The 20,428-nt window shown below is 52.4% G+C and overlaps 1 protein-coding gene across 1 annotated transcript in view; it reads left to right on the forward strand.

Moving 5' to 3' along the window:
* Nucleotides 1-20,185, forward strand: part of Ube2ql1 (ubiquitin conjugating enzyme E2 Q family like 1) — a 42,329-nt gene extending 22,144 nt beyond the window's left edge. Inside the window, exon 2 of the mRNA XM_015490445.2 lies at nucleotides 15,157-20,185. Within this exon, the coding sequence (XP_015345931.1) occupies nucleotides 15,157-15,288 (132 nt within the window). The 3' untranslated portion in view covers nucleotides 15,289-20,185. The remainder of the gene's footprint in view (nucleotides 1-15,156) is intronic.
* The last annotated feature ends 243 nt before the right edge of the window (nucleotides 20,186-20,428 follow it).

Here is a 20,428-nt window from a genome sequence, read left to right on the forward strand (position 1 = left end):
GGCTGGCGGCTCCTCATGCCTGCATGTGATTCCGCTGTGTGAAGGCTCAGTTTGCCCCTCCACTGCCCTGGGGAGGAGCCCAGCCCCCTCCGTCCTTTGGTCATCACAACAGGTTTTCTGCAGAGCTCACTTGCCGGCTTCTGGGGGCAGACGTGCAGCTGGGAGCTCCTGGGCCCGTGGGCTCTGCTGATTTCCTCTAGGTGTGGCCAGAGACCCTCCAGAGTGGCCAGTCCCACACCTCCTTGCCAACAGGCGGCCAGATCCTCCTCCCCAGGCGCTGCCCTTGGAGGTGCTCAGTGGTGTCCTATGTGTGTCCATTTGGATGTCCCTCTGGGCCCTTGGCAGCCATTTGGATTTGCTCTCATTTCAATGTTGAGTTTCCTGGTTTCCCAGCCTTTCCTTCTCGGTTTTCAGGCATTCTTTCTGTTTTCCAGATCTCACTTCCTCGTGTGGGTTTTAGATGCTGCCAATATCTTCTTCCAATATTTTCTCTCTTGTCTTTTAGGAAGAAAAAAAAAAAAAAAACTCCCTAAGGAGTGGAAGTGGTTGCATCGTCTGTCTTTTCATGGGAAAGGCCGTGTGTGGCCGTTCCTCCCCACTGTCAGCAGATGGGCCCTCTGTGTTCTGCCGCTGGCTTCAGAACTGTGCCTGTGGCATCTCAGGTCCCTCCTCAGGGGCACTTCTCTGTGCGCTGTTGGTTAAGAGCAGCTCACCCCTCCACCCTGTGTGCAGCCATCCTGACCTGCCCACTGGGCCGCTCAGCCCCTCCCGCTGCTGTGAGTGCCTTATTCACCCTTCCTGATCCACGTCATGACTCTCATCTTCTCGTCACCTCTCCTGCTCCTGTCCAAGCCTCCTCCGGTCTTAGCATATGCCCCATGGCCAAACACCACACAGACCCGGACCCTCCTCTCGGCTCTGCTTTTTCAAAATTGTCTTAGCTTTTTGTCAATCACGGAAAGATTTCAACTGTTATGTTGGGAATTTTATTGAGAGCAGAAACTCAAATTTCCATAGGTCCTAGATCACAGGCTCAGCGCAAAGACTGGGCATTTCAGTGCAGAGTCTGACTTGGGGTATGTCCTTCTGCCTTGTGGAGCCCCCCTCTGGAGCACAGGGCCTCCAAGTTCCCAGCTGCAGGGCTCAGAGCGGGAAGCTCAGTGGGCGATACCTGCCTTCACTCACGATGCTTCTGCTTGCAGTCACTGGCCAGAACTGGCCATGTAGACACAGTCTGATTGCAAGAGAGGCAGAAATGTAAGAAACACATGGCAGGTTGTGGAACACAAATGCTCTCTATCAAGTCAAGGTCCCCAAAATAGCTGAGTCTTTGTGATTTTCTGTGTGGGTAATTCTCTCATCTGAAAATAACAAAGTTAATGTAATGTTGCATCTCAGTGCCTCAGAAAAACACTCAGTAATGCCAGAGGCAGGCAAACAAAGCCAGAGCAAAACTGACTGTTTTGCAGTTTTAAATATGAAGACAGAATAAGCTAGATTTTTGACGTCTTTTAATCTTACTGCAAACCAATGTAAATATCAAAATAACAAAATCAAGGATGTTAATTTCTTACATCCATGGACAGAAGACACCTGGGATTACTTCTCCCTTCTTTCACAAAGGCGGTTTTGATGAGTTGTTCAACACCTTTTGACATCTCATAAGTGGACATTCTGTGTCCACAATGAGGCTGCCACAAAATTGTTAGCTGCAATCGTAACAACATGTTGCGTCAGTACTTGGAGCCAATTGAAAGATTTTACTTCTAAACTCCAGTTGTTTCAACACGTTTACCTTGTTAAAAACATTAGTTGGGTCACTGTAATCGGAAGTGGAATGCTAACTGGAATTTTGAGACTGTAGGGTTGATGTGACCTTGGCCCATGCACGTGATATTTTACGTACAGTCTGAGGCTGTCACTGCCATTATCTGTGACTTCCTGTTACCTATGGCGCATGAGCTCATGTTCTCAGGTTGTTAATGACTACCACAAGTTCCGCATGGTGTGGTGCGAGCCAGGTACTCTGTGGTCCGATAAGGTTGGGTAGTCCTGGCGGACAGCTGTTAAAAAATCCCAACCAAGTGCTGCTATATCCTGTGACTACTCTGATTCGAGCACCAGGCTTAGGTTGTGGAGGAATTTGGCCACTTACTACCTCTACTACCATGAAAGTTATTTGCCCCGAATTATCTACTTGATCATCTGCATAATTACCAGTGGGCCCGCATCCTGGTTGAGGACTAGAATTATAACAGAATTCTAGCTGGGGCATAAGGGCCTTCAGATCAAAGGGTGATGATTCTTCAAGATTTATCATCCTCTGCTGGAGCACCCAGTGGTTGCTGGGGGTGTGGTTGTGTGACGTTCACAATGAATCCCTGCCCACCCAAGTAAGGAGTGACATAGTCTTGAGATTTCCTTGTAACACATGATAAGAAGCAGTTATCATAACCGCGACAGGGGGGACCCTGGAGCCCAGCACTGTGAATTCAGGTCCCGGCTCCCATAGGCATCAGCTGCATGACCTTGTGTGACCTCAGCCTCTGCTTCTGTCTCCTTGTCACGCCTCCTTGGACATGGAAAGTCCTCAGAATGGGGCTGACACTCTTCCACATGTATGGGCCTATGACATACACAGTGCTGGAAGGTTTCCAGGGATGCTTGTAAAAATCAATGATTGGATTCTTTTCTCTACTTGTTATAATCCTTCCTTAACTCAAAACGCAGAGACTATGTGGCAGTACGCCTTCGTACACATTAAAGAATTAAAATCAGAACATCTCCCAAAGTAATGACCTAAAAGTAATAATAGCCATCCCAGTTGCTTATAGGAAATCTCTTTCTAATTTTATTAGGTCAAGCAAAATCAGTCCCTTACTTTTCTAAGCGTTTCAACTAGAGTCTAGAAATGTGAATTTAGAATCAGCTTCCTTGCTTGATTACAATCTTGAAACTATTTTATGGTAATAGAGCACAAAGGTCCCCAACTTGTTTTGGCAACACTGACCAAGCTCATTCCTGCTGTGTCTCTGCCCAGTTTCCTTGCAAACATAGAAGACCTGGGCCCAGGTACACCAGAACCAAGTTGTGCAGAGCAGCAGCCTGTTTTCAAGGGTGAGGTGGCGTCTCAAACCCTTGAAATGGGTCGAAGTTTTTCCTATTCACACGCTCATAGTTCCATGCAGCGTGGATCTCGTGCACTCAGAGCTCTGATTTAACCAGAAACCAGTGTGAGCAGAGCCGGAGCGTGGGGAAGGGGTGAAGGGAGTGGCAGCCAGAGGTGGCCAGGGCAGGAAGAAGGTCTCCCAGTCATGGAAGGAAGGCCCTGGCTGGTGCTGTGGCAGAAACGGAATCTGGCCTGCTGGGGGCTGGGCAGCAGGTGTGGAGAGAGCTGGAGGGCCACTAGGAGCCAAGGACACTCCCAGCCCAGAGATGGCCCTGCTTTCCAGAGCTGGGCCCCTGCTATGGCTGCTGATTTCACTGTAATCCCTGGAGAAGAAGGATTTAGGAAATGCACTTGTGCTGTAAAGTGGAGAAGGATTGCCAAGTGTCACACCCCCCAAACGGCTCAGAGCACTCCAGGGTTCTGGAAATCGAGAAGATGAGCGCCGGCCTGGTTTCAGGATGAATACCTGGAGTCTCAGGGGTCCTGGCTCCAGACTCCTCTTCCTGCTGGTGGCGTGGAGCCAATCGTGTGCTGAGGGAGTCATTATTTTTACGCTGAGTTGATGCTTCCTTCTGCACCCACAGCCCTGGCACCTCATTAGCACCTCATTAGCAGCCACTGTACAAAACAATCAGAAGGGTGTTCTCAGGGCAAATGCACTGAGCACCGTTCTGGTGTTTAGTGGGTATTGGGTTATTAAAAGTTTTTCAGCATTTAAAGGTTTAATTTTCCCACAGGGTGAAAAACATCCTGCCCTGGACTGAATTCGGGGTGTGCCCTCACTCAGCTCCCGGGGTTGCTGTGTCCCTGCTGCCTCAGACAGGAGCTGTGAGGGGGAGGTGCTCCTTAGGAACTGTTGATGGACGATGGTCCAGGGGTGCGGGGGCCACGTGCAGCGTTCCCCAGCAGACAAAACTCCCAGACTTATGGGGTAACGTTGGTGAAAGTGCTGGAGAGCAGCAGGTGCCTGTGGCAGCACTGGGTCTCCGTCGCTGCACCAGATGCCATCAGCCTGTCCATCAGCACTGCCCCCTGCTCAGTGATCCGTTTCTCCAGCAGGAGAAGGTAGTTGGGAGGCATAGAGGTGCACCATCAGTGTCGGCACTGGGAACTACTGCCATCACAGGGTCTGCCGCTTGCAAGGGCAGGAGCGGCCCCCTCGGTGTAGAGAGGTGGAAGTGTCCCTTCTGCTTAAACCAGCAACCCCAACTCCAGGGACTCACGAATTCCCACCTCCACCTCAGCCATCCTGGGGTGGCCTCTACCTGGACCCTGGGACCGGTGGCCAACATTGATGCTGAAGGCCCTTGGTCACATGAAGGTCCCCATGTCCTTGGGGGCTAGGCCACTCTAGAGAGACCAGGAGCAGGAGGGTGGACCCTCCAAACTGAGCCACTTACAGTCCTCCCCACCAGAGGAGGGAAGTGATGGCCACAGTGCTACCTCAGACAGATGAGCACCTGTCCACCTCCACCTGCCCACTTCCACCTGCCCACCTCCCCCTGTCCACCTCCACCTGCCCACCTCCTCCTGTCCACCTCCACCTGCCCACCTCCACCTGTCTACCTCTACCTATCTCCACCTGCCCACCTCCCCCTGTCCACCTCCACCTGCCCACTTCCACCTGTCTACCTCCCCCTGTCCACCTCTACCTGTCCACCTCCACCTGCCCACCTCCACCTGTCTACCTCTACCTGCCTACCACCCCCGTTCACCTGCTCCTCTCCACTCCCCCTGCCCACCCAGCCCACAGGGCCTCACAGACCAAGCCTAGCCCTAGCCATGGCCTCCTCTCTGTGTGATGAAGTCGGGGCCACCATCTTGGACCTACAGTGTTTTCCGTCACAGCAGGTGCTCAGCAAGTGGCTTGAGGCTCAGTCCTTCACGCTGAAGTCAGCCCCTGCAGACTTGCTGCTGCTCTGTGGGCTGAGGGGAGACTGAAATCCACCCGGTGTCCCCCACCAGGACAGCTGTGGGTGGAGTCCCTGCTAACCGTACCCCTCCAAACCCAAGACCCTGGAGCAGTCCCCAGCAGGCTTTTGATGGTATCACCTGGAGCCCCCCAGCAGGCTCCTGATGGCATCACCTGGAGACCCCCCCAGCAGGCTCTTGATGGCATCACCTGGAGCCCCCTAGCAGGCTCTTGATGGCATCACCTGGAGCCCCCCAGCAGGCTCCTGATGGCATCACAGGCTTTGGAGAAATGGTTGGCTGGAAGCTGGTTTGGCTTTGTTCACAGTAGGGGAGATATAAAAGAAGTGTTTGGGGCAGAAAGTGTGTGAGCTGGACTTTAGCTGTGTCCACTGGAGAGGGCAGTGGCTGCCTGGTGCAAGTGTCTGTCAGGGTGAGTAAAACTGGTCTTCATGTGAGTGGCAGAGGCTGAAGCTGGGAATGCCCAGTGTTCCAAACATGGTGTGATGGATCAAAGACGGAGCGGACCTCTGACAGACTCGTGACTCTGTGGAAACAGCAGCTATCCCGGGCTATTCTAGGAGGCTTCCTTCACTCCCCACAGCAGGAGTTCCATTGGTACCAGATGTCTGGAGAGAGAAAACCAAACTCAGGTCACCCTGCTCTGTCCCCAGAAGCCCTCCCGTTAGAGCCAGGGAGCCGCTGTCGTGGGAAGAAGTCAAATTTCACATCTTTAAGGCTCTGCTCCTCTTGAAAAAAACAGTAGAGTAGTAAAGTAGGTGAAGTAAATAATCCACACAGAGTCTTGTTGCCGTGTTTTGACAGCAAAACAGACTGTTATGAAAAATGATATGTATTTTATGTAGTTTGTGCCCAATTCATAACATTTTCACTCTTCAATTTCTCCCAAAAACATATCCCCAAACCTCCACCGATTCCAGAATCTCATCAGCTTTATTTGTTTAATGCTGCAGAAGTTCTTTTTGCACGTGTCAACTCCTGTGCTGCAAGATGCCACGTGAACTTTTCTCTGTCATTACAAGTCCCATCGCTTGGGAAATGAAGCCGTGAAATGTCACCCCAAGTGCATAGGCAGACCTGCTCCTTGCAGCCGGGAACCGTGTCCAGAGTGAGTGTTCCATGCATATGTCACCCTGGTTGTCTGCGAAAGGCTTGCGTCTCTCTCCATGCGATTTCTCTAGAAGAACCACATTCGGGGTTTTCTTGTCAAACTCAGGAACTCCAGCTAGCAAGGGTAGAGAGCACGGTGTGACTGCCCTCCATCTGACAGATTAATTACCCAGCACCCTCTCCTGTCATGTTACCTGGTGCTTTCTTGGCTCCTTCATTGTGGGGGGTGTTTCCCTTCAAAGACATTGTCATAACCGTTACCTGCATTAAGGGAACTGAACAATGGAAGTCGTGAAATAAGGAGGTGTCTGATTGCCTGATGATGGACAGCCATCCAATCAACAGCACATGGCAGAGGAGCTCAGGGCTGCCGGTGGAGTGTGTCCCATACATGGGGAAGAGTGGTCCCTGTCGGCCAAGATGCTGTCTGTCTGGAACGTGGAGAGGGGCTCACTTTCAGAGCATCTCGTCTCCCTGACCACCTTCTGCAGGGCTGTGCTTCCCTGTCTCTCGGACGCATGTCCCCCTGGTCGGGAGCAAGGCCTGGCTTCTCCCACAAAGCCACCTGCCTTGGCGCACCCTGCTACCTTTTGACATGCAGCTCCAGGAAAGCACGGAGTGGACCCCGGGTCCCATCCCTAAGTCAAGGCGACATGGACAGTAGGAGGCAGCCCTGGTGTCATGGGCTTGCAGCCACAGGTGGCCACAGTTTGGACGGAGCAGAGTCGCACTCTCTGGAACAGGAGGGCACAGTGAGAAGGGAGCACCAAGAACGAGGCAGGGGCAAAAGCGGGTGAGCGCCGTGGGGGAGGCTCCGTGGGGAGGCTCCGTGGGGAGGCTCCGTGGGGAGGCTCCGTGGGGAGGCTCCGTGGGGAAGCCTGGGTTTCTTCCCTTTCAAAATCTGATCCAATAGGAAAGAAAAGCCTGGTGCCCGGAGGAAGACCAAGCGTACAGAGAGAGTTGGCCCAGATTCTGAGCCAAGAGGTCAGGCTAGCCAGGAAAATGCCTCTTTCCTTGCAAACAGAGTGTGGGATTGGGCAGCGCCACCTTGGGTCAGGGTGACACCGGGAGAGTGGGCTTGCAGGCTAATGGCACTAACGTGTGCAGGAGCACAGCGTTCAAGGAAATGTAGAGGTGCCTGTCTGCGTCCTCCCACAAGTCGCCCGTGACAGTGGGGGTGTGCTCAGGGAACATTTCTAGAACCCTCCATGATCAGGTAGAATTGTCTCTGAAGGAGAAAGCACAGGAGGAGGGGCAGTTTTGTACTAAATAGATGTTTTAGCCTTGAAAACGGAACACAGTGTCCTTGGCTGGGCATCTTCCTTTTGCATTCTGTGCCTTGGAAAATGAAAGACACAGATTGCCCATTATCTCAGCCTGGGGACCTGAGCGGACAGAGCCTTCCCGGGAGGGTGCGCCTGCCAGGCCCTGAGAATCAGTCCGGGCGTGTGGGGGTCCAGGCTCCATGGCGGGGCCCAGAGGCTGCGAGACAAAGGCAGAGTCAATGTCCTGACAGGCTCAAGGTGTACACAAGCTGTGGTAAATCACAGGGTGCACGTGGGAGTCACAAGTTGGAAAGAGGGGACAGAGGGACGGAAGGAATTCCCTGGTGGGGGAGAGTGCTGCGCGCAGGGCAGAAGCCTGGCAGCTGCAGGGTGTGGAGCGTCACCGTCTGGTCACTTTCTCTTCCATCAGCGACCCTTCTCCTGCTTCTGAGGGCTGGCCTGACCTTGGGCTCAGATGGCCTCCAAAGCCAGACACTCCGGCGCTGACCCCGCTCTCAGCCATTGCTAGCAGTGTGACTTCAGCCATCTAATCCACGTCCGTGTGCCCGTTTCCTCTGCTGTCATCTAGGGCTGGTGATGGCCCAGGGTTGCCCTGGTGAGCTGTGGGGGAGGGCTCATCCCATCCTGAGAACCCTGCCTGGCTTGCTGCGCACCACATTGGCCTTTAGTGGTCCCTTGCTGTCACTCCACCCACTGAGGTGCATTCTAAAGAAACCCCCTGGGGTCCAGCCGCTTAAGCAAAATTGTAAGAATTGATGGAACCTCCAAAAACAAAATTTTTAAATAATCATTTGCTGTCATTTATATTTTTAGAAAAAAGTTCCTTTTTCTGCTGGCTTCCTCCAAGAAATGCCATCTGTTTCAAAGCAGATTTGACAATTGCTAGAACTTTCTTTCAGGCGTAGGGGGAGACGCTCATGTTTTGTGAGCATCTGGGAACCGTGCCTTCAGTGCTGCCAGGGCTTGAGGACTTGTTGTCATAGTATTGAGGGAAGTGGCTTTACTTTTTTTTTTTTTTTTTTAATGAGCATTATCAAAATTTAGACAAAACTGGTTTGCTGGCCCAAACTTCGATGCTGGTTTTGTCATCCTGAGATTTTACAAATTTAAGAAACAATACATGGGTTGGCTACTAATTAGGAAAATATTTTAGAGATTATAATGTACAATCTGTGGTTAAGATCTTAATGAAAAGTTCTAGAATGTTCTCCCAAGGGACTTTTCCTCTTTAGAGGAGCAGCTTTGCATCTGGACATTATTTTCTAACTTTGCCCTGAAGATGTCCTGAAACAGCTGGGTCGTGGTTCTACTTGGCCTCTGTTGGACTCTCTTCACCCACCTCTCCCAGGCCCTCAGCCACCTTCTCTGGACCATGACAATAACCTAACTGGACAAGCCACCAAACCCATCTGGCCATAACACCTCCCAAATGACTCATCCCCAAAGAAACCTGACCCGAAGCCCTTTCACCCACAGGATAGGTCTGAACCCCTCAGGACGGGGAGCAGAGCTCTCTAGGGAGCCTCCCTCCTGTCGTGGGTAGAGCTGTGTCCTCCAAAAAGATGCAGGTTGAGATCCAAGACGCTTGGGACCAGAAGTGCCGCAAATTACAGAAATTTTTGAACGTTGGAATATTTGCATAGATTTTACAGGTTGAATATTTCAAACTCAAAAATCTGAAATTGAGAAACGCCTTGAAATCTGAAACTTTTGGAGGATTGTGTTGGTGGGGGACATGGACGCCTAAATAATGAAAGAAACAAGAGTTGTGCTGGGTGGGGGCTTCCGCCAGGCTCCAGCCGAGGAACCCGTGGGGAGGGGTGAGAGCAGGAAGGCTGGCCTTCCCGGAGGTGGCCCACAGGCCGGTGTGTCCCCCCAGGCTCCACAGACCCAGCTGTGACTCTCTCTTTTGGTTCTGACGAGGTCTTGTGGGTGACCCGGGCTTTGGCCCCAGGACCTGTTGTAAGTCACCTAATGGAAGCTCGGATTCCCAGCAAGCCCTGAGGCTGGGCTGGAATTCTGCTGCCCTGGGCTGTGTGCAAAGCTGCCCATGGCAACTTACCCACCGGAATGTGCTCAGCCTGGGTCAGCGACACCCGGCGGAGGCGATGGGCTCTGCGACCTCTGGGAGTTGGACAGTGGACAGAAGCCGTGCTGCTCCAGGCAGCCCATGGGCCCCATCCTCGAGACCCTGCTCCTTTCCTCAGGGTGGGCTGCTGCTGGGCAGAGTCCCGATGACAGGCACCAAGCCCCCCAGCCTGAAGGTGGAGGCTGCCGCCCTCCATCTGGCACATGCACCCGGGGCTCCCTCTACTCAGTAAGAGGCGGCCTCCAGGCCCCTGCTGGGCTCTGGTCCCTGGTCAGTGCACTGCAGACACACTTTCTTCCGTCCTTGCTGTCTGAATGTCACCTCTATGTCCACACACGGGCTTTTACGGACACCCTTTTTTTTTTAATTTTTTTTTATTGGTTGTTCAAAACATTACAAAGCTCTTGACATATCATATTTCATACATTAGATTCAAGTGGGTTATGAACTCCCAATTTTACCCCAAATACAGATTGCAGAATCACATCGGTTACACATCCACATTTTTTTTATCCATTCATCTATTGAAGGGCATCTGGGTTGGTTCCACAGTCTAGCAATTGTGAATTGTGCTGCTATGAACATCGATATAGCAGTATCCCTGTAGTACGCTCTTTTAAGGTCTTCAGGGAAAAGTCCAAGAAGGGCAATAGCTGGGTCAAATGGTGGTTCCATTCCCAGCTTTCCCAGGAATCTCCATACTGCTTTCCAGACTGGCCGCACCAGTTTGCAGTCCCACCAGCAATGTACAAGAGTACCCTTTTCCCCACATCCTCTCCAGCACTTGTTGTTGTTTGACTTCATAATGGCTGCCAATCTTACTGGAGTGAGATGGTATCTTAGGGTGGTTTTGATTTGCATTTCTCTGACTGCTAGAGATGGTGAGCATTTTTTCATGTACTTGTTGATTGATTGTATGTCCTCCTCTGAGAAGTGTCTGTTCAGGTCTTTGGCCCATTTGTTGATTGGGTTATTTGTTTTCTTATTGTTTAATTTTTTGAGTTCTTTGTATACTCTGGATATTAGGGCTCTATCTGAAGTGTGAGGAGTAAAAATTTGTTCCCATGATGTAGGCTCCCCTCCTCTCGCCATGCACAAAAGTTAACTCAAAGTGGATCAAGGAGCTAGATATCAAATCAGAGACTCTGCGTCTGATAGAAGAAAAAGTTGGCTCCGATCTAAATATTGTAGGGTCGGGCTCCAAATTCCTTAATAGGACACCCATAGCACAAAAGTTGATAACAAAAATCAACAAATGGGACTTACTTAAACTGAAAAGTTTTCTCTCAGCAAGAGAAACAATAAAAGAGGTAAATACGGACACCCTTAAAGGGATCCCAGTGTCTTCCAAAGGCACCTCCTTACAGCACCACTGTGCACTGCCGTCTTCAAGCCCAGGAGCTCCAGGTTGCTCCCCAGGTCCCGCGGGACGGCGAGTCTGTAACGAGCACCGCCCATCGCGGGACGGCGCGGGCAGGCTGCCGAGGGCTGAACTACCAAGGCTTCACCACCAGCCGCGGCTCCTCCATCCAGGCTCAGGAACCGCACCCGGGGACCTCAAAGCTTTACACAGGATTCTGGAAGTTTCGACTATTTCTAGGGAGCCTACCCCAGTAATTCACAGACAGGTGAAACACAGAAATACCAAGAGGGTATGTTTGCAAGGAAAATAAAAGAAAAATCTAATCAAGTGAGAATATAGGTTTGGATACATGAATATGGACCACTGGGAATGGACATGATTTAAAAGGCTGAGATTAAACATGTAAACACACTAGGTTGGATTTGCCTGAAGACATTTTGGGGACCAAATATATAGAATCACAATATCCACATTAAAAGACAGAAATGTTTTGCTTTTTCAAGAAGGCAGAATAAAAGTAGATTTAATGAAAAGATGCAACCCTCCATGATAGTTTAAAAAATAAAAAGCCTCATTTATTGTTTTTAACCCTAATCCTGGCATCAGGCCAAGCATCTTACATGTTTTAACATGTTAAATCCTTATAAAACTCCAGTGTTGTATAATACTATTAATATACTTAATTTACAGATGAGGAAATTGAGATTCAGAGAGGTTAAGTAAGTTACCTGAGGTCACACAGTCAGAAAGAGATTTGAAGCCAGGCCTGTTGAATTCTGCCACTCCTCCCCCAACTAGCACCCACGCACAACCTAAACATTCCATTCCCAAACCCACTGGGCATGTGCTCATTGTCCCCAGAATGTAGCAGGCGATTTGAGCCTGTACTGAAGTTGATTTCAAGGCTCAGCTTAAGTGCCATCAAACAGAAATCTTCCTTGACAGACAGACCCCCAGGACCCTCTTGCTGCCCTCCTCCCTCCTCTCCTCTTTGCCCTAAGCTAGAACCCCTCGTACCCTGGGGCTCTGAGTTTCGTGAGGACCGGAACCCTTTCTCTGGAAAGCCCTGCAGTGCCAGCCACCAGCCCCCTTCTGAGGGGGGCAGCAGTCACCTGCTAGAGGGCTGAGGACTGGGCTCGTTGGCATCTTTGCCCCACGTGCCAGGGGGTCCCTCCTGTGGGAGCACGTGACACGGTTAAGACAAGTTCACTGTCACGGCTCAGGGGTGCCCTGGCATCTGGCCAGCGAGACCAGGCATGGGTCCCCGGCGCCCTGCCCAGGACCACCCACCACAAAGTCTCCCAGCCCAGAGGTCAGCCCTAGCGGCTATGGTACATCCATCCGCCTGTCCCCGCGTGGCCCCCAAGGCCGCCTGGTTTTGCCTCGCAGCACCCAGCATGGAATGGGTGGACCAGCCCGGGACGGAGACTCATTAGCTGAAGGAAATGTCTGCGTACTGAATAAAGCGGCTGACCCCAAAAGGGAGAAAACGAGAGCTCAGGGTACAGCATCCCCGACGGTCCCTCGGACAGATGCAGCCGGGAGGCCTCTGCACGGGACAGGACGTCTGAGGCTGCGGTGGCACAGTCCCACGCTGAGAGGGCTCCTGAGAGGGCTTGGAGAGCACCCTTCCCACTCTGGGTGGTGGCCAGCCGCTGCAGGGCAGGAATTTCCTGTCAGCATTGAGCACAGCGGGTGGGCGGAGGGAGGGCAGGAGCTCCCGCAGGGAAGTGTCCCGGGCTGGTCCCTGACCTCAGCTCAAAGAGACCCAAGGTGGGAGAGGAGACTACAGCGTGCTGGGTCTGCAAGTCCACTCTCTCCTGGGCACGGTGATGCTGCAGCGGGTACTGACCACACTTTAATCCCCAAAAGACCAAGTTTCAGGAGGCCAGTGTAAAGCAAGGAGAGTCCCCGAATGCCAGCAGCAGCATGAGGAACATCTCAACAGGAACAGCTCAGCCACCCTACAGAGTGGGGACATGGTGTGCCATGTTGGAATGGCCCCTCCAGAGAGGTCAGATGGATGTCGGTGAAGAGGGGTCTGTGAACTGGGAGTGTGGGGAGCACTTGGAGCTGGGGGTTCCCCAGGGACGGCTTAGAGGAGGGAGGCGCCCAACCCCCTGGCCCAGGACAGCGGCTGTCTCCCGTGCGGAACTGACCGAGCCCTGGGCTTTCTGTTCATGATTCCCCGACAAGAAAAGGCGACCGAGCTGGCCTGTTCCTTTGGGGGTTTCTCTGCTGCTTCTTGTAAGAGCTGGGACTTTCACAAAGGACAGGCAAGGTGGACGTTGCTGCCAAACGTGACAGAGAACCCCGAGGTCACTCTGCTTTTCAGGGAACACTCCTGCCTCTGGCCACACAGACCAGCTTGTCCAGGTGTCTTCTGCTCACAACCCCCAAGTCACACCACACACCTCAGCGTTGGAGAGAAGAAAGAGGCGCTGAAAACACGCACTTCACCCCAAAACTCCAGCCCTTGCTACCAGCTCTCGTGGGACACGTGAATTGTCACCAATGTCCCTAGAAAGATGTGCCTCGTGTGTTTAATGAAACAAGCTGGGGCCCATCTCAGCATGTGGAGGTGATGGTTATGAACGTGGTAGCTCTCAGCAGTCCCCTCTGTCATTTATGATGCAGCAGACAGCAAGGGACAGAGTGAGGAAATCAAAACCAGGAGTCGTACTGGGGGGACCGGGGCCCTTCCAACAGTCAGTAGCCAGTGACTGCCTGTCCGCTCCTCTCCCTGCTCCTTCCTGCAGTGCAGCTGATGTGAACTCAGCCGCCCTTTCCAAAGGTGTCCCTTCCCGGTGGCAGATGGACAGAGTGACAGGGCTGCCCAACCAGGGCAGCGCAGCTCACCTGGACTTCTGCCCCCCAGCCAGGGATCGCGCTGTGTGCCCACTGACGAAATGAGCCCCAGCCCTAAGTCAGACGTGCACGACGGCCTTCTGTCCCCCGGGCCTCAGGTGTGGGCACCATTTGCCAGAGGATTCGGAGGTTAGCCCAGCTTCTCCCACTGTGGACTGTCAGAGAGCTAAGGTTGGGAGACACTCCTGCCTCCGGCCACAGGGACCGGGCGGTTCGGCCCACCGTGGCCGTCCAGGGCGGCAGGCTGCAGTATGGTGTAGGAGGTGGGGGTGCTGAGGCCTGGTTCCGCTCAAGGCACCACAGCAAGGCAGCTGTGCTGCTGCAAACAGCATTACAACGGGGAACACAGTGGCCCGTTCAGAGAGCTCTGCCTTTAGTAAAGCTCCATAAACAGCAGGAGGTAGTCAGTAATCATTAGAAGGCACTTGTTAGTTGTTGAAATGCAGCCAGATCTTTCGAGATGTTTCTGCCCCATGTGTGAAACGCTTGCATGAGTCACTCAGGGAAAGGAGCGGATCCCCAGGAAAGCCTAAGCCTACTCCAGGCTCAGGGGGACAGAGGAACCCACGAGGCCGAGGGGGCGATTCAGGTGATTCTCCATCAAGAGGCTGTTTCAGGAATAACTGAGGCTGGAATACGAGGGGCCCCAGCAGGTCCGTCTAGGCACTGCCCCGGCTGCTGGTTGTCTTCTGTGTGTTCTTGCCTTCGCTGTGCTCTGTGCCCTGGGGACTCTCCAAGACTCTGTCCCAGCTCCCTCTCTTACAGTCTAGAGCCTTCTGTGCCACCTTGGGAGGGTCCAGACCCTCACCCACTGCAGAGCCAGCTTCTCGTCCTCAGACCAGCACTCACTGGTCACTGCCAGGGAGGTGACCTGTCCCCTGCCCCTCACCTACCTCCCAGCTGTGTAATACACACAGCATGAGTGACAGGAGTTGACTACCCCCACCGCTATCAAAGAGGAATCAGAAGTCAGAATTCATAGCCTTTCGCTCATTCGCCTTATAGGGGGACTGTTGGGTTCCCAGTGGACGCTCGCCCCATACAGCTGGTCCTGCCAGCCATCTTGGAGATGAGGGCAGAGGCCGGCTTCCTGCCTCATGGAGCGAGCACACTCAGGAGGCCAAGGCTGTGGGCTGTGAAGACAGGTTTGCCAGCCCTGGCTCTGTGTCCGTTTGTGCCAACGCCGTGTCTGCCCGGCCGAGAGGCCCCACCCGTGCTGATGGCCACGAGGTCACCTTGATTCAGAAAGTCCCGCGACCTCCCGCGTTTTAGGCAGAGCTGATGGCAGACAGAAGGACAGCTGAAGTTCTAACCTGCTCTCTCTTCTCATCTCACGCAGGGACGGATCTGCAGGAAAGCCGGCAAGTCAAAAAAGTCCTTCAGTCGCAAGGAGGCCGAAGCCACCTTTAAGAGCTTGGTGAAGACTCACGAAAAATACGGCTGGGTCACCCCGCCCGTGTCTGACGGCTGACCGCCCGCCCGTGTCCACACGCACCGACTCCCTGACCTCTCCTCCCCACACTGCACACCCTCCATCCTTTTCTACTCCAGCCAGAACTGCACCCTGAATGCCAAGGAGGCTTGAAGTCATTTATGAACAAGTGCATTCACAGAGAGAAGGGAGCGGATGCCACTCGGGTTAGGTTTCCATGATAAATGAATGATCATCTCTAAGCGCTTTAGAACACATGTCGAGATGGTGACGTTCCCCAGCCTGCCCGTCCCCGCCCTCCCGGCACCTGGCCCTTAGCTTCTTCCCATGACAGCAGCTCCAGCGAGCAGGCGGGAGCCTCGGTGCTCGCCAGCTCCAGCCCCATGTAAACGGCGCATTCCTGTTTCCTAGGAGCACCTCGCACTGCGGCCGGCCGGCCCCTGTTTGCTGTGCCCTGTGTCTGTGTCTCTCTTCCTGGCAGGTCAACACAACCTGAAGACATGTCTTTCTTTCTGTGGCCTCTGGTCTGCTGTGACATCATTTAGACCTCATCCATGCTCTGACCTTCGGCTCATGAAAACAATTTAACATTGCCGGGTTCTAGTGATTAAGACCGCCCACTTGGTTACCTTGTGCTCTCTATGCTGATTGTGTGGTGTGCTGCTGTTCCAGATAAACCAGTGCCATTCCATGAGAGACAGGGACGCTGCAAACGCATGCCAGGTGCACCCCCTGGGGCTCAGAGCAGTGACAGAGACAGCGGTGTTGGTAGAGACGAGGAGACACTCCCACCGGCGGCAGCAGCGTGTTCGTGCTCCTGCCACCAGAGCAAGGACAGTCTCCCACTCATGCAATCATCTGACTCGTTGGACTGCGTACTAGTGACGGGGAGACGGAGCTGCCAAAGGAGACCACGGGATCGCACCTGACTTGCATGGCCGGGTCTGTTTCCTCCCCAAGTAGTCACATGTGTGTCCCTCACGGTTGAGATGCGGGCACCTCGTGTGGTGTAAACCTCCTGTTATTTAATCTCCCGCCGTTCCATTTTTCTCTTCTGTTAAGTTACTTAGAACTTTCTAAGAAACTCCATGAAATGAGGAAATAACTGTTTATAATAACTTGCGGAAAGAGGTAAAAATGTTCATTCCAAGTGGAAAATCTGATTGGACACATTTTAAATAAAATCATGCATACCTGACACACTGACTCAAGAATCCAATCATTGTGAGCTAGGCTTCCATTTAAAATATTTCATCTGCTTTATAAAATGTTAATATTCCAAAGACTGCAAACACCAAAACTTGTACTTCAGGAGCAACAGCTCACAGCCAGGAAATGCAGTCTTAGGAACCCACAGTCTTTGCAAAAATCTAACAGGTGGAAACAGTCCCAAGGGGCAGCCAGGGAGATGAGGAGAATCTAAACTGAAAGCACCAGGGACGTCTGGGTCAAACCCAAACCTCCCGCGGTGAAGGAAGAGCTCACTTCTGGACGGTTGCGAACAACTCCTCAGGCAGTTTTGACTCTCGGGTTGCTGTTCTCTTTGTTCCAGGGTTTTGGAGACCAGAGAGGCTTCGCCTCAAACAACAAGGTCTGCTCCTCGCAGAGTGACTGGGGATCAACCAAATCTATCCTGTATTGTTGTTCTTATTTCCTTACCCTTCCTTATTTGCCCCAAATACACAAATGCAGCTGCCAGGCTCCAATGACCCACTTGAGAAGGCCTGACCTCGAGCTCAGGTTCCCTGAGAGCGGCCGTGGTCAGGAAACTCGATGACAGTGCCTTGCAGCCCGACCTCTCTGATCCCCAACGTGGAATTCTCCAAGCTGGAACCAGTGAGGGGCTGATGGTCTTTGGCCCTGGGACTGTTGGTTGGGATGGAATTACTCCATGGGCATTGAAGACCTAGGGCAGGGACCTCTTCTCAGCTCAGGAAAGCACTTGAGTTTAGCAATTTCCAGGTAATGTGAAATTGAAAGCAACTTCCTTTTTTTTTTTTTTTTTTGAAAAAAATATTTATCCAAGGCTGGATCAATTTAGTTTTTAATCAGCTGATTGGAAAATGTATTCGCCATTGTGTCCAGGTAAGCAGGACAGAAAAGTGCTGCCAGGGGACATGCCACCACCTCCGTGGGCTCCATTACTGCACACAGCGAGGCAGGGAGACGTGCAGCTCAATCCCAGCCGTTCAGTGCACCTGGAATTTGGGTTATTTTGCTCAGCCTTTCCATTATGTTTGCTGGAAACCTACAGAAGAAATCAATTCTTCAGTGAAAGAAAAGCAATTTTTCATTTAAATAGAAAGAATTCCAAAATTTCAAAGCAGTGACAACGTAAAACATGCCTATTGCTGTGAGTCCCTATCTGGCATCCTGCATCATGGCAGGACACTAGGGGACCCTGTGTCCACCGCACTCTGGTCCTATCATATCTTGGCCAGGAGCCTCACTCTTCCCCTCTGCAGGAGATGCCCCCTGTGGACCCAGTGGGAGAGGAGACTTATGCCCTGTGTCCTGGGGTTATGTTCCCACAAAGCCAAAAAAATGGATCCCTCTTCAGACAGATGGCAAGGTGATCACTGGAAGGAGATGTTTGCATCTCACATTCTCCATTAATCAGCTGGAACGCAAATCAAGCCAGAGGCTGCAGATCCAAAGGAAGAGAAAAATACCAACTCCGATGCTTCCCCAGCTCCCAAACCCCTGCCCCTCCCACAGCCTTCCCCGCGGGCCAGGCCATGACAGTGACCGCCTGGTTCCTGGGCGTGTTCTCCAAGGCCTTCCAAGGCCGAGGGGAGGCTCTGAGGAATTTATCAGCGGGCCTGTTACCCACCCCTTACATGACCCCGTGCTGCATGAGGGGACACAGTCTCCCTCATCCATTACTCACATACACCAGGCTTCAGGCCTCCGTTTCAGCTCCCAAGTTCATCCCATCTATCAAAATTCAACTTTATTTTTTGAGAGATAAACCTACAGACCAGGGGAAAACACCTGGGATTGAGAGGCTGAAGCCCAAGTCTGCCCCAGGTTCTGGCGGGTCACATCACCCACCTGCACCTGGCTTTCTCTGCTATAAACTCCACTAGACCCACTCAAATGACGGGGGCAAAGTGCTCGTGAAACCAAAGACTGCTGTATGAATTTAACACCCTAGGTTCGCGGTACCAGGAAATTTATATCACAATAACAGGCTTTAATTAGAACACACTTGGAGACCTGCTCAGAGTGAATAATTATAGAGGTTAAAATGCAATTATCATGTAATTACATTCTTGCTTTTCATCCCCAGACCTCTACATTCTCACTCAGCCACTGGCTCCCCACCCAGTCCGCTTCCCTCCTAGAGATGGGCAATCAGAGGAGTTAAGGCACGTCTCAAGACACACAGGAAACGGCAGCCAGGGAGACACGTGCACAGCTGCCCTGCAGAAACCACAGGCCCGAGACTTCCTGACTCCTCAGCAAGAAGATGTGGTGGAGGAGTCAGGGGTGAGCCACAGCTGGGCAAAGGGAAGGAGAGGGCGGCTGCAGAAATGGGACAGGCTGGGGTTTCCCTAGAGCCCTGAAGGGCGGAGATGGCGGTCACTGGCTCCCTGTGCAGGGACTGCATGTCGTCATTTTATCAAGACCCCTGAACAGCAGGTTTGAATGGAACTTTCTTTCTGGGGAAAGAAGACCGTGTCTTGACCACAGGGAAGGTAGAGCCACTGCATCTGGGAGGCCCCTTGGCCAAACTTCATGCACTCTATAGTGAAGGGGCGAGTGGCGAGGTCACCATCTTGCTGTGGCTGATCCTTCATGATGCACCTCCTGAGGTCATTAGGCCGTTCCTGTGGCCCACACTCAAGCACACACCTTCCTCCCACCTTCGGGTCAGCACAGCCACAGGCATTCCAGACTGTCTGGGGAACACTGAGGTGATCCATTCTGTACCGAAAGCCAGTAGGTGCACAGGCAGGGCCCTGACTGCAACGGCCCTGGGAACTGCAGGGGGGCAGTCTGAGCTCAGCCTGCATGACCCCCGCCAAGTTGAAGACATTAAAATGGCCCATGGCTCTGCTTCTCAGTTGTAGGCCTTATTTTTCCAGTTTTTGCAGCCTCCAGTTCACACGTGTTGAGCGTCTCTCATCCCCAGGGCCCATCTGGCCCGGAGAACATGGCCAGTGAACTGGAAAGGACAAACAACAGTGAGTGTTGACATTCGGGAAGGCAATACGTGATCTTAGCTTGGTTCCAGAAGAAACGGGAGCAAACTGTGCTGGCCGAATAATCGTCATCAAAACAGAGCACTTGAAGAGAGCGTAGGTGCAAATAGAAGCAGGATTCTCTCTCGAGGTTGTAGCGGAGCTAGACAAGCAGCAGTGGCTGGAAGGGTCTGGGGCAAGGCCATCCTCCTGGGCCCGGGGGCCGTACGGAACGCGGTGTGGTTTCCCGCTGCCGACTCATCCTGTTTCTCTCGCAGAGTTGAACTATGCCACTTGTCGACACACAGGCATTCTGTACCTCTAGATCTTGGGCCATCACTGGTCATGACATTAATGGAGCTGAGATAGAAACTGCCATAAGCCGATGGGCTGGGTCTCATTCTCGCTTGCCTTCTCCGCGAATGTGATTCTATGTCATGAATGTTGTTGACACTTTGACAATGGTAGGATGCTAACTGAATATCATGTCCACTTTCAGGCCATCGGCGCAATTCACAGTGAGACTGCCGAGTGTCCTCTTTCTAGAGTTATCCTATCCTGTAATCCTCAGAAGGAGGGAAATCAAAATGCATGTGCCATAAAATAAGAAGGAAATGTTTAGCATCGATCTTAGTTTGGTTCCAGAAGAATGGTGAGTGCATGAGTCAAACCATCTAGAGGCACTGCCCCAATTGGAAAAACGATTTGGAAAGCAAGCCTTGAAACCCAATAAATGTCTTTCTGTGGAACACTTGTCGTGTGCTCGCATGGTCTCTGCCGGGGGCTGTCAGGGCTCCTCTGGGTCTCTGTAGTCCGTGGTGGGTGGCTTTCCGCCATGTGGGGCCCTCTGATGGTTCCTGCTTTGATTGACTTGTGGTTTGCCAAGTGAAAACTTTGAAGTTTGTCGCCAGGATCCTCCGTAAAAATCAATGAAACGCAACTGAACCGTGTGATGAGGTCTCTTCTGCTGCCACCTGCACTGTAAAGGTTTG

This window comes from Marmota marmota, unplaced genomic scaffold (genome assembly GCF_001458135.2).
Source record: "Marmota marmota marmota unplaced genomic scaffold, marMar, whole genome shotgun sequence".
In the NCBI taxonomy this organism is placed as follows: domain Eukaryota; kingdom Metazoa; phylum Chordata; class Mammalia; order Rodentia; family Sciuridae; genus Marmota; species Marmota marmota.